This window comes from Nicotiana tabacum, chromosome 10 (assembly GCF_000715075.1).
Source record: "Nicotiana tabacum cultivar K326 chromosome 10, ASM71507v2, whole genome shotgun sequence".
Taxonomy (NCBI): Eukaryota; Viridiplantae; Streptophyta; class Magnoliopsida; order Solanales; family Solanaceae; genus Nicotiana; species Nicotiana tabacum.
Window position 1 is genome coordinate 49,705,549 of NC_134089.1, and position 14,545 is coordinate 49,720,093.

At 34.5% G+C, this 14,545-nt stretch overlaps 1 protein-coding gene across 1 annotated transcript; it reads right to left on the bottom strand.

Moving 5' to 3' along the window:
- Positions 1-11,845: 11,845 nt before the first annotated feature.
- On the bottom strand, positions 11,846-13,277 carry LOC107787739 (transcription repressor OFP2-like). The gene has a single exon (XM_016609357.2). The coding sequence runs from the start codon at positions 13,112-13,114 to the stop codon at positions 12,071-12,073; it is 1,044 nt and encodes a 347-aa protein (XP_016464843.1). The 5' UTR covers positions 13,115-13,277; the 3' UTR covers positions 11,846-12,070.
- Between the last annotated feature and the right edge of the window lie 1,268 nt (positions 13,278-14,545).

The window sequence follows — 14,545 nt, forward strand, 5'->3', positions numbered from 1 at the left end:
TCTAGTTGGTTGGTTTGAGCCTGGGGAGGCTAGGTTATTGGGCGCTGATTTGGTCCGTGATGCTTTGGAGAAGGTGAAGTTGATTCAGGAGCGGCTTCATACAACACAATTTAGGCAAAAGAGTTATGCTGATAGGAGGGCTCGTGATATGGTATTCATGGTGTATGTGAGGGTTCTATTAGAGTTTTGCCCATGAAGGGTGTGATGAGGTTTGGGATGAAAGGAAAGTTGAGCCCTCGGTATATTGGTCTTTTTGAGATTCTTTAGAGAGTGGATGAGGTGGCCTACACACTTGCATTGCCACCCAGCTTATCAGGAGTTCACCCGGTGTTCCATGTTTTCATGCTCCGAAAGTATTATGGTGATCCATCACATGTGTTAGATTTCATCTCAATGCAATTGGACAATGATTTGCCATATGTTGAGTAGCCGATGGCTATTTTGGACAGGTAGGTCCGGAAGTTGAGGTCGAAGAACATTGCATCGGTAAAGGTTCGGTGAAGAGGTCAACTGGTCAAGGAGGCATCTTGGGAGATCCAGCATGATATACGAAGCTAATATCCTCATATATTTGGCACTTTAGGTATGTCTCTATACTCGTTCGAGGACGAACCTTTGTTAGGGAAGAATGTAACGGCCCGACCTATCATTTTTAGCATTTTAGCCGTGTTTCTCCTATTTTATGCCATGCTTATGTGTATTTGTAGTCACGTGACTTGCTAGGGTGGTTGGTTTGGTTTCGAAGAGGTTTTGGAGTGAATTGGGACACTTAGTCCCAATGTTGGAGGCTCAAGTTGTAAGATTTAACTGGAGTTTTACTTTGTATAGATGACTACAGAATAGTATTTTGATGGTTCCAATAGCTTTATATAAGGGTGTATTGTGGGCGGGGACCGGCCCGGGACCGCGTGCCAAATGGACCGATCTCTAGTGGTGCAAAAGCCCATAGCGGGCCGGTCCTTACCAAAAAGCCCGTGAGCTCGGGACCGTTTAGTCCGGGACCGGCAGGCGAGCCTGGGCCGGTTCAACCGGGCCAAACAGGCCCAACGGCTAATTTAAAAAAAATTAAAAAGGGACAACGGTTAGATATTTAAAATGTAGCTGTTGGACTGCATTTTTAGCCGTTTGGCACTTTCAAAAATAGCCATTTGGCTCCCAAACTTTGTTTTAACCCCTAACTTTTTATAATTACACTTTTTCCCTATTCTCAACTATAAATACCCCCTCATTCTTTCATTTTTACTCACAAATTCATCAATCTCTCTCATTTTTCAAACTCAAATTGAAGTATTCAAGTCTTCACTCATCTCTCATTCTCAAACTCCAATTCTTAATTCAAGTTAAATCATGCCCGGTGATTCTAGATTGCACCCATTTGTTTTGGAACACTTTAATGTGGTAGAAGAAAATGAAGAAGTTTACATAATAAAGTGCAAGAACTGTGGTCGAGTCTACACTCGTCGTCGAAAGGAGGGCACAGACTCTTTAAGGAGGCATATAAAGAGTTGTCTTGCGTGTTCTCCAGACATTCGTATTTAAAATTTTAAGTTGATTTGAGATAATTTGTGTTATTTTCAAATTATTAGACGTATTATGCTTAATGTTCTAGTTTGTTAGATTAATTTGAAGTATTATGTTGAAGGTATTTAACTTTAATTTGAAGTATTAAATGTAAACTTTAATTTGCAGCTTTGATACCGAGTATTAAATGTAAACTTTAATTTGAACTATATATATATATATATCTAATACATATAAGCTATATATAAGGCACTATATATATAAGGCAATATATATATCTCCAATACATATAAACTATATATATATATATATATTTGTAGATATATATATTATAGATATAGATATAGTATATATAATATATATAAGCTATATATTATATAAGGCAATATATAATTATATATACATACTATATATACTATATATATTTATATAGCTATATATAAGCAATTTATATTAGTATATACATATATAGTTTACAAGAAATTGCCTTAGATAAAAAAAAATAAAAAAGCAACGAAAAAGACCGTTTAGGCCCGCGGGCCCGGCCCATTTAGCCCGGGACCATGTGGGCTTAGGACCGCAGTGGGCCGGTTCCACTCATTTGGCCCGTTAGGCCCGAGACCGTTTGGCTCGGGACCGCCAAAGCCCGGCCCGCAAAACCCAGGCCCGTTTAGGCCCGGGCCCGGACCACAATACAACCTTAGCTTTATATGATGATTTTGAACTTAGGCGTATGTCCAGATTTGGATTTGGAGGTTTGTAGATTGGTTTGGTGTTTTTTGGCTGAAGTTGGAAAGTAAAATGTTTGGAAGGTTGATAGCTTTGACCAATGGTTGACTTTGTTGATATTGGGTTTGGATTGTGGTTCCCGGAGTTGATATAATCCCGTTGGGTCATTGGACTTGCATGCAAAATTTGAGGTCATTGCGGGTTGATTTGATGTGGTTTGACATGAGTTTTGTAAGTTGGAGATTCACTAGTTTACTTAGGCTTGAATTGATGTGTGATTCGTAGTTTTGATATTGTTTGGCATGATTTGAGGCATTAAGTAGGCTTGTGTTATGTATTGCAACTCGTTGGTATGTTTATACGTGGTCATGGGCCTCGATTGTGTTTCAGATTGTTTTTGGATCATTCTTGAACTTCGTTGAATTGTTGAAGGTATCTGGTTTCTAGTATTTTTGCACCAGTGAAGGCATGGCCGCAGGTCCGAGCCCACAAATGCAGACATTGAGCTGCAAAAGCAAAGATGGGGCAGGTTGGAGCTAGTCCGCAAGTGCGGACATTTGACCGCAAAAGCGATGTTGGTTGAGCTAAAAAGTTTCCACAGATGCAGAGGATTATCGCAGAAGCGTGATCGCACCTGTGAGGTTTAACCGTAGAAGCGGGTCCGCAGGTTCAAGGTTTAGGCCGAAGAAGAGGAAATCTTGGTGTTGAGGCAGAAACGCATATACGATTATTTGACTGTAGAAGCGGCACCACAAATGCAGTTAAGTGATCGCATATGCAGAATCACTAGGCAATAGAATCTTGAACGAGGGGTTTGATTTCATTTATCACATTTTGAGTTAGAGAGCTTGGTTTGGGAGAATTTTGTATTCCAACTTCCAGAAGCGGCATCCGACTCCGATATCAATAAAGTCAACTCCCGGTCAAACTTCTCAACCTTCCAAACCTTTAAGTTTCTAACTTCCACCAATTCAAGCTGAAATGGCCTACGTACCTCTAAATCAATATCCAGACACGCTCCGAGGTTCAAAATCATCATACAGAGCTATTAGAACTGTCAAAACTCTATTCTGGGGTCATCTATACAAAAGTCAAACTACGATCAACTCTTTCAAGCCTCCGACTTAGGTACTATGTGTCCCATTTCACTGCGGAACTCACCTAAATCAAAATCAAACACCCCCGGCAAGTCACATAACCATAATACAATATAGAAGAGGCAATGAATAGGGGACCGTGGCTAAAATACTCAAAACAACCAACCAGGTCGTTACAGTTTGTTTTATACTAACAAAGGTAGTGCAAATGTTGTTGGTTATGGAGATGCAGGTTATTTATCTGACCCACATAATGCTCAATCTCAAACATGTTATATGTTTACATGCGGATGTACTGCAATATCATGGCCATTTACAAAATAATCCATTGTTGCTACTTCCTCAAATCATGTTGAGATAATAGTTATTCATGAAGCAAGTAGAGAATGTATATGGTTAAGATCGATGATACATTTCATTAGAGGGAGATATGGTATGAAATGTGATACCAAAATACCAATAATTTTATATGAAGATAATGTTGCATGCATAGTGCAATTCAAGGGAGGATTCATAAAAGGAAATAAAACAAAACATATTTAATCAAAGTTATTCTTTACACATGATTTACAGAAGAATGGTAATATCGATGTGCAGCAAATCCATTCAAGTGACAATCCAATAGATTTGTTCACTAAATCTTTACCAACTTCAAATTTTGAGAAGATGTTACACAAAATTGGAATGCGATGACTCAAATGTTTAAGCAGATTTTTCATCGGGGACAATAAAATATGCGTTGTACTTTTTTTCCCTTACTAAGATTTTTTTCACAATATTTTTCTTGTAAGGTATTTCCTTCCCTAGGATTTTTTTCCACCGGATTTTTTCTAGTAAGGTTTTAACGAGACACTTAATAATGAACCTCCAAGAGGCAATATTATAAAAATATTATATTATAGATGTCCAGTTATTACTCCGCTATAGATAACATTCCTACATATGATTATCCATTTAGTACTCCATTGAAGTTTATCTACAAATAGCTGATGCAGGCAGGTTGCAAGCAACTCAATGAAATGACATGCAGCAGTATCCTATTAAACAGGCAGGTTGCGTGAATCTCATGCAGACAACTTACAAGCAGTTTATAAAAGTCTCACAGTTGCTTCTTGAAAAGTCTTGCAGCTAATTCCTAAAAATTCTCGCAATTGCTTCCTTTCTTCTTTAAATAGAAGTAATTTTAGTTCATTATGTACATAATCGAGGGGTTAATGGACCCCGTAAATTTTGGTAAAAATCTTGTATATGTATATATGCATACTTTAAAAATAATTATATAAATAGCTTGGCACCCTGAACATTGAAAAGCCTTTAAGGGGCAGCGATAAAAATATAATAAGGCCCCCGTCTCGTAAAAATTCTGGATCCACCTCTAATTATATACATTAGTTTGAAGTTGAATAATATATCAATCTCTCTATACTTATCTTTGATTTATTTACTTTATAGTCTTTATTTCATAATATGACAGCTCTCTCTAAGAAATAGTCGTACAATATGGGATACATAGTACTATTTTATTAATTTGTCTTTCCCTTAGTTTTGTGGCTGACATTAGAAACAACAAAGAACAAAATCAACAGTTATCTCACAGTAGTATCAAGGAAGTTGTATGGTCCATTTCGAAAGAACTTTTGTAGTTTTGTCCTCCTTTGGATTTTTTAAAAGTCAATTCACAATGAACTTCCGTGTTTCTTATCATACGGGGACACCCTAATAAAAATTCCACCAAAGGTATATATTTTCTCTAGCTACGTTGCTCTGCAACTTGTATTTTTCGATTCGGTTGTTTAGGTTGTTATCATAAATTCAGGAAAATATGGGACTCAAATAGTAAGTTTTAAGACTTACCTGGCCACAGTGACATTTTTGGAATAAAGCGTACTAGCAGAACAATTTGGCGTTATTTAAGAATGGAAATAAAGAAGGTTGTCTAATCTTCAATATCTAAAAGAAATCTTAGCTGTCGGTAAGAATCGTGCACTAGTAAAATATCAGCTCTGGAAAACAATAGATTTTGTCTAATTGCAAAAATAAATTTCAGGATGACTTATGTGATAGTATAAATTAATTCTGATTGGAAGATTACAACCACATAAAAAATTTCAATTGACTATTTATTTTGTCTCTAACCCAAGGGCGGGGCTAAAGGTTCGGATGTAGTTTTGGTCCAAACTCTATATTTACTTTTAAAAAATTCAATAAATATGTAAAAATTATTAATTTAGAACCCAGCAACTTAAAAGAAATAGAATTCCTAAATCCTAACTCACTAGCTTCAAATCATGACTCTGTCTCTGCTCTATTCCACCCTAAAAAAATAAACATTATTTTCATTTATGATCCACACAACTCAAACTTCAAAATTATCATTTGGTGATAAGATGGTGAGGAACGTTATGAAACCACCCAAAGAGTTAAAAGCAAATTTTATGATACAAAGACATTATAGTTGTCCTTGAATTGGACGAATTATTCGAACATGATCGTTTACTCGTAGCAAGAGCACGGAATATTGATTGTTTCTTATTGTTAGGTGTTGGTCATGATTTTATTATCATATTTGGTTTTCTTATGAGGTTTGAGAGTCTTGTTTAGGGGGAGAGCTTTCGAGACAAGTGTCAGTGTGCCACTTGTATTTGCCTCTTTCAGAGGTTGTTCTCTCGATATTTTGTACCCTCTTTTATGTAATAGATTGCTTATCTCCGTCGTGGATATATGTCATTTGACCGAACCACGTTAAATATTTGTGTCTCTTTTGGTAGGTTACTCTTTTGTTGTCAGATTTATCGTCGTTCAAGGTTTGTTTTACTAGCTTCCGCATGACACCTTATTATCTCGATCCAAACACTTATCACAGCATGCTCTACCTCTATAACGAATCTCACTCGTCAAACCTAAAATTTCACTTAGGAAAATTTAGTAAACAAGAGCGGGGTTAAAAATTTATATCAGTAGTGGTGTCTGCTGCTGGGGGCGAAGCCACGGTAGTAGCTACGGATGCGGCCGAACCCAGTAACTTTTGTTTAAACCCTGTATTTGTATTGAGAAATCCAATGAATATGTACAAATTATTAATTTAGAACCCAGTAACTTAAGAGAATTATAATCTCGACCCACAAGATTCAAATCCTAGCTCCGCCTCTATCTGCGACAGCGTATTTGGAGCCCTTTACTCCCATTCGACAATTAATAGGTTCTAAATGTCCACATTTGCCATTTCACCATGTTGGAAAACTAACTCAAAGTTGTAGTGGAAAACCTTAGTTATTTAGGATTTGATTTATTTAATTCATGTCTAAATAAGATTTGCAATTAGAATAAATATAGGAATATGCTTTCTTGTTTCTAGTTGAAATAGGTTTCATACTATTATAAATATGGGTATTGATAGCTTATTTTATGTGTGGAGGAGTGTGAAAATTTATGAGAATTGTAGAGAGCTTTTAGAGAGATTAATAATAAAATATTTTTCATTCGCTCCAACATGATTAATTGACATGTCTGTATATAACCTAAGTACATCATAGTTAACAAAAATATATACTCACCACAATTTTTTCTCTTATAATAAACTAATATAGTTTGGTATAAATATTAAGTGCAAAACTTAAGTTGTTCATTTGCTTTTTTTTCGAGTACACATGCTTTTTAGGCATATGACAAACAGAAATCAACGTGTATAAAAAGTATTTGTCATGCACCTTGAGGACAAGTGTCCCTTTGGTTTGGCTCACTAGTGATGGTGCCTTTCTTTTCTCACTTTTACCGATTTGATAATTTTCCTCAAAGGTTTGCTATATTTTCACTTGTAATATTATTGAAGGATCCAACAATAAATGCTAGGCTTAATTGGAAACTAATGATTCACAACTTGACTTATTTGGAAATTGGAAGTATCGAAAATATTGAAACCTCTTTTCTTTCTTGTTGTTAAGAAAAAGTTTGTAAGATGCGAAATTTCCTTCTATTGTGCCTCAAACCTTGTTTACAATACATATGAAGATTTACATGAAGTGCCAAATCTTGGATAGTTATCTATAGGAGGAAGCTACTAATTACTCTATGGTCGAATGACTTGTTTGATCAAATTTGATTTAAATAATTTGCGTTTGTTAGAGGTTATTGTTGGACTTTAAGCCATTGGGCTTTAAAGTAGAAGAAGTGTGAATTGAAAATGGAGGGAAAATGAAAATTTGAAGAAGTGAACTTTTGTATTGCACTTTGTCCCTCATTGGTGAGCGACAATCACATTTGTGTGCTTATATATAGATTCACTTCTTAAAGCTCTTAAAAGGAGTTGAAGAGAATGAACCCTCGCGCTGTTGTCGTCGCTTGGATTTGGATTTGGATTTGTCAAATGATCGATAAGATTATTTTTTGGACAAAATTTATTTAATTATTTAATAATTAATTAAATGCCAAATCACTGCTGAAAATACGCCAGAACCCTGCTGAAAGTTCAGAGGGCCTCGTTGGCCGCGGTTCTGCCGCGACCGCGGTAGAATCGCGGCAGTCAGATTCAGAGAGCCTCTCTGGCCGCGTATTTTTTGAAAAGACACCTTTCTAGACACCTCTTCTGATATTTGCCTATAAATTCTGAGGCAAGGCTGCATCTTCTATACACGAAAAACCACTCCAGAACTTCTTTCTTTCTAAATACACGAAAAACCACTCCAGAACTTCTTTCTTTCTGAATACACTGCATCCTAATTCGCAGTCTCTCTCTCTCAAATTCGTAAGTGTGTTTTTGCTCCGTCTTTTGAGTTCGTTGGTATCCTGCAGTTTGTATTGCCACTGTTGCAGGAAGGTTTATTCCGCTTTATCCTGGGAGGATTTAATCCATTACCTTGGCAACGTGTGAGGGGGTTAAAATTCCTTAAGGACACACAAGAAAATTGTGGACTCGGAATATTTCTGATTCTTTACTATTTTATACAGTTCTTTATTCTTCTAACAGTTTTCTGTTTTTTTTAACACAGTAACGTTCACAGTTATTGTCTCCTATTTATTTGGTTATTCATCTTCGAAAGGAAAAATACTTACCTGAACCCGATATTTATATCAAACCAAACATATTAAGCTTAATAGTTAAAAATAAAAGGAAGAATGCATATCACTTAAACTTATTCATGTTAAGTAATAAAAGTTTGTATGAGGCAAATATCATGTATTCATTCATTTAATATAAACATCAGGTGCAGATAATTTTTTTCCCGAGTAAGGAGTCATTAGAGCGTATCTAAGTATAAGATCTATGCTTAAGACTTGGTCATTTTTTTTTCATTTCGTGGAGATTGAAGCAGCTAACTGCCTCCACAGGAGTTGTAAAGAGTATAAAATAAGTAATTGCGTTCATTATGTTTTAATTATCAACATGACAAAATTGCAAGTGATATTTGAAATAATTATATAATCATCAATACTTCTAAGCAAAAAGAATTCTAGCTTTGAAATGGTTGTAAAATTATGGAATCCAAAGTTTTTGCTGAAAGGACCAAATATGTAAGTAGAAATAATGTGTAGACTGAAACTTAATTAGGATCCTAATCGGAATAGAATAATTAAATTGACATATAAAAGTCAAATTATTGGAGTACGCGACTTTACCGCATGCATATATCAAATCAATTATTATAGATCCAACTTCTTTACTCTTTTTCCTTTTTCTTTTTTTCTTTTGTTGAATTTATGCAGTATAAATCGGACAATAAACAAAAGTCACGGTGATGAGCATTGAGCAGTAGGAACTTCCACTTTGCTAGATTTAGTTAACAAACAATTAAATTTAAAAAAATCATAGATTTTCTGTTCATTATTACTTTTACATCGTGTTCGTGTGGTTCAGGCTCACCCTGCTATACTATCTAGATTAAAATCAGCTCGTTAATTGTAAACACGTTGCCTACTATCAAGGGTGAGTGATGAGATGAATATCACGGACGAAACTAGCATAGGTCTTGCGGTTCGGCCGAACCCAATAACTTTTGTATTTGTCTTAAAATATCTATTGAATATGTATATATTATTAATTTAGAACCCAGTAGCATAAACGGACTAGAATTTCGAACCCATAAAGTTCAAATCTTGACTTCGCCTCTGATGAATATGATTGTTCCACCCTTAACAAGCTAAGAGGCGTTGGATTCGAGCTCTAAATATGAAATTTTTTGATAAGGAGCATTTTCCCCTTTGTAGGTCTTATACACACGAATCTAGATTAATATTGGACCCCAACGTGGGCATCAAACACAGAGTGAAAAACAAAAATAATTTAAAAGACACCTGAGAAATAAAATTTGTAAACGGCTCTAATCATGTTATTGATGTTGAAGACATAATTAAAAAATAAAAGTTTTTTAAAAAGTAAACGTATATTTTCTCTATTAGCTAAAGTTTTTAGATAAAATAGTCACAAATTTCAATATAGTTGATTTGCACAACCATTTTCTCTAATGGTTACTTTATAAAAAAAATAAACTCTTAAATAATAAAGTCTAGACTTAATTTGAAATTAAATCACATATTTCTCCCCCAAAAAAAAAATTTAGGTTTGAAATTGGATACAAACTTTTGTAACTTTCGAAGCATGCAACTTGTGTACTTTATCTACCCAATCCTCTCTTTAACTTTTTAGACAAAATACAGAAGCAAAAGCTTCTTTTAAGCCCATGCTGATTCTCTTAGTAGAAGATACAACAACTTCTGAGAATAAAAGCAAGTAAATAGTAAAGCATATGGAAACTTGTATAGAATATAATGTGCTTAATTTGAATCTTCTTTCAGAGATTTCTACTGTTGACATTTCAATGTTTTTGCTTTTTGAGGAGTGGGAGAGTACTTTAAAGCTGAAGATAGTACCCACAGAAAACTAGTAAAAAAATTTTGGGAAAAGAAACACAATTAAAAACACAAAATTGTCCTGAAAGCCTATTTTCTTTTGGAAGTGAAGCTAAAGTTAGAATCAATTGTCAGTAAGTTGAGTCATACTAAAGTGTCCTTTATAGCTTATACTTTAGTTCATTTTAGTAAAATAATTTCGAGTAGTATTTTTACTAGGCATCTAACGGGCTTTTTTGGGGGATAATATAGAAGAAATTTTCTCACCTCTGTTGGAAAGTGACAATGACACAAAGTACCAATCACAGAAGAGTGCTATTTTCTTTTGTATTTTATTAACTTCGGTTATTAGGTGAGCGGTTAGCTTCGGTGGACAGTAGAAGGGGTAGAGGTACGCCTACGAAGTTATGGGGAGAGGTTATTAGGCGGGATATGGCACAGCTGGAGCTGATTGAGGACATGACCCTAGACATGAGGGTGTTGATGTCAAAGAATATGATGGAAGGTTCATAGGTAGTCGAGCGTTTCTCTTTGTCTTACTCAGTTCGCAATCATTAATGTTAGTATGATATCTTTTATTCATAAATGGCTATTACTACCTAGAGTTTGACTGCATTTTTGGTTTCGATCTTATTTCATCTTGCTGTTATTCCTACTTGTTGCAATTACTTTTTCTTTTTCAGTCGTTCTCTAGCCGAAGGTCTATCGGAAACAACCTCTCTGTTTTTCCAGGGGTAGGGGTAAGGCTGCGTAAATTTTACCTTCCACAGACCCTATTTGTGAGAAACTACTGGATTTTGTTGTTGTTGTTGTTGTTGTATATTAACTTCGATAATGTAAAAATTTTACATATCAATTACGCCAAAGGAAATTAAAACTAATTACTCACAAGCAGTAAAATTTAGTAACTTGAAAATCAAGTACATAACTTCTTGCATCAAGTTAAATTGCATTAATTAATTGCGTATGAATTCATTTACGCTAAGGATGAATATAATATAAATAAATACATAAATGGGGAAATTCTCTAGTGTGATTGTCAATTCTTTACCTGCCGTGAAATGTAGAAGTGTCTAATAATTGAAATTGCACTATCTTTGCGTATCACTGATGCAGGGTACAGTTATATGATCTAATGCCAAAATAGCAGCCCCGCTATCTAATTAGTTTTGTTTCAACTAGAACTTTTGTCATATCAAACTTTATGATTTAGTTTGTACCAGTTGATCTTTTGTGTACTATTTTGAACGTATAAAAAGTCTACTTGAGTGAATGTCAGCCTTTAATTTTATTTCATTTCTAGGATCTTTTTAATAGTGGTAAACTCTGGATAAATGCATGAAATTAAGATTTGAATCAAATTTCTTGCAATTGTCAAGTATAGTACTCTAGCAAATACCGTAAGACATGCTGTATTGCCAACGTATTCTACTGAGTGACTTGAGCTATTACTTGAGATCAGAGCCAGTATATTGTATACGGGTTCGGCCGAACCCAGTAGCTTTGGTTTAAACCATGTATTTATTTTAAAAAATTCATTGAATATATAAAAGTTTTCTACCCTCAATTTTGGCTCACTTCCATGACAACACAATCCCATAAATGTATAAGAACACGTCAATAGGAAATGAGACAAATTGTTCATTAAAACATTGGAATTTCTACTTATACACATTATCATAATAACTATACTTAACAAAATTTACAAAAAATATTTTAGCTTAATAATATAAGTAGGGAAGCCTCGAAGACGACAAAGTTATTTCTATTTAACTTATAAGTCTTGGGTTCTAGGGGTAGAATCAGCCTAGGTAGACTGCCTACGTTACATTGTGAGTCCCGGCGTGAACACGAGATGACTCCTCCTGACCAGACTTGCCCTATTTTAGCTGAACATCAGTAATATCAAACCAAATTTGCTTGAAAACCTTGATGATAAGATCATGATACTGATCTGAATTCAACGAAAGATAACAAGCAAGAAGTTGTTCTAAATCTTTAGATGTTCTTATGTTATTCTCGACTATCATCTCCACCATTGATTCTTTAAAATCTCTCTGTGGATCTTTAGATGATTTCACCACTGCAAAACTTTCACCAACACTTGTTTTTTTACTTGAAGATACACTTTTTCTGCTTACAATTCTTGGAGATTTTGTTCTCAGCTTAACCCCACCATTTGATGAACTCACTGAAACTCTTCTCTTTGGACTTGTAATAGTACATTCTTCTTTTTTCACTATCTTCACTGTTAAAGATTTATGCTCTGTTTTTTCTTCCATTTTCTTGATACCATTTGTTGAATCTTGATGTTTTTTGGGCTTGGTCAAAATTGGAGGATGATCAACAGAGTCAAACCCATGATCATTGTGGATTTTGCAATGACAAGATGCAGACAGAATCATGGAATCAAATGTTTTAGGAGAGTGGACAGAGGATTCTTGTTCAGAAGAAAAATTAGAAGAAGATGAAAAAGGGGAATTAGGGTAATCTTCAGGAGTAGTGGAATTGTCTTTTGTCCAAACAGATTCAAGAGAAGCACGGCAATTGCAGCCTGCTGAGACAGTTGAATTAACAAACCTAGGAGAAATTGATGTTCTTGATTTCCTAGTAGTGTTCCTCTTTTTCTTGGAAGATTTTTTTTGTGGCTCTGAGATATTAATGTTGTTGGGAATTGGATTATTCTTAGGACTAAGGTTTCTTGAAAAGTAATAGGATTTTCTTTGGCATGACAAGTTGTTGTTATGGTTTTGTTGAAGATTTGATGATTTTGAGGAAAATATTGAAGAAGATGAAGATGATAATGAGGATGATGATGTTTGGCTTTTCTTCGTTTGGCTTTTGCTATTGGTACTCATGTCCTTGAGCTTGTAAAACCAAGTATTTGGTACCATATCTGATAATCTAAACCTATAATTACCCATTTTTTTCTTTGCAATGTCTACTGCTTCTGTTATCTCTTCTCTCTGTATTGAAGGTGACTACACTAAATTGGAGTGAGCAAAGGAGGATAAATAGAGTGAGTGAGGTGTAGGCAGGGGGATGGTTGTCACTTGTGTCTTGTGATAGAGAGGAACAAAATATTTAAGTTAGTAGGTGTGTATTATCTATGTACACAATTATACTAATTTATAGGGTAGACGTATGACAAACGACTGGTTGTGTTAAACTTTGAGCGGGTCAAAACGGGCCAAATCAACAAAATAAATCATGATTCAACTCATCAAAAGTAGGTTAAGTCGAATATATTAAATAGCGTGAAATAACCCAACTCGTTTAATATAACTCAACATTTCCTCCCTTATATTTGGTTTTTTATATATGTATATATAAAGAGAATGTGAAAGCAATATTTTTCTTAAATTACTAACTTAAGTACATCCAAATTACATAATTCTAGATGTACAAATTTGATTTTGTATGTTTGGATTTAGGTCACATTTTGACCCCTTGGGTTATAACATTTGACATATCTAATAATTTGATGAACTATTTTGAATTTAACCGATTATCAAATCAATAATTGAATCATAATCCAATTCATTTAAACTTAGACGGATTACATAAATAATAAAAACGAGTTGATTTTGCCAAATTTAAACCGTGGATGACTAAATATATTTTCTTAAAATTTATTTAACCATATATCCATCAAGTCAAAAATAGAGCATGCAACCAAACGTGCATCTGTCCATGTTAATAGGGTCCACAAACAAAGAAAATGTGTCAATAAAGCATATAGAATACGGCCAAAATATTGAGAGGGTGTGGATGATTTTTCCTACTTGCTCTTTATTTAATATTATGCCGAATGACCAAATCATCACCTTGTCAAAGTTAAAGAAAAAGTTTGGTTTTTCCTCATTATTATGTGTGTATAAATTGTAAAAAATGGTTCCTATCCCTAAAGATTCTCCCCCTTGTCTTCGGCTGACTTTCAAGACCATAACGAACAATTTGGCTTTAGTTTATTTGGGAAGTAATTTATAGACTAGCCACTTTTTAGATAGATACTTTTGATTTAATTAAAAAAAAAATACCATGACGGTGTTATGAATTTCAAATTTAAACAAGTGAAAAAAAATAGGAAAATGTCATGAAATGTCGCATTTTTAAATTCGAATCCATAACACCGTTATGAATTCCAAAGATTGACTATTTTTCAATGCGTTTTGATATGTCTATTTTACAATTACAAGTCGAGAAAATGGCTATTTTGAACTTTACCCAACCCAAGATTTTCACTAGTTTTATACTATGTCCCGTAAAATTCAGTTCTTCAATTACTTTGACCCGATGAAGTTTAAATATCGTAACTTCCGCCCTATCCGAGTAGAAAAGTTCACATATTATGA

What these genes read in the sequence shown, in the direction of transcription:
- LOC107787739 (XM_016609357.2), bottom strand. Translation starts at nt 13,114, where the DNA reads ATGGGTAATTATAGGTTTAGATTATCAGATATGGTACCAAATACTTGG.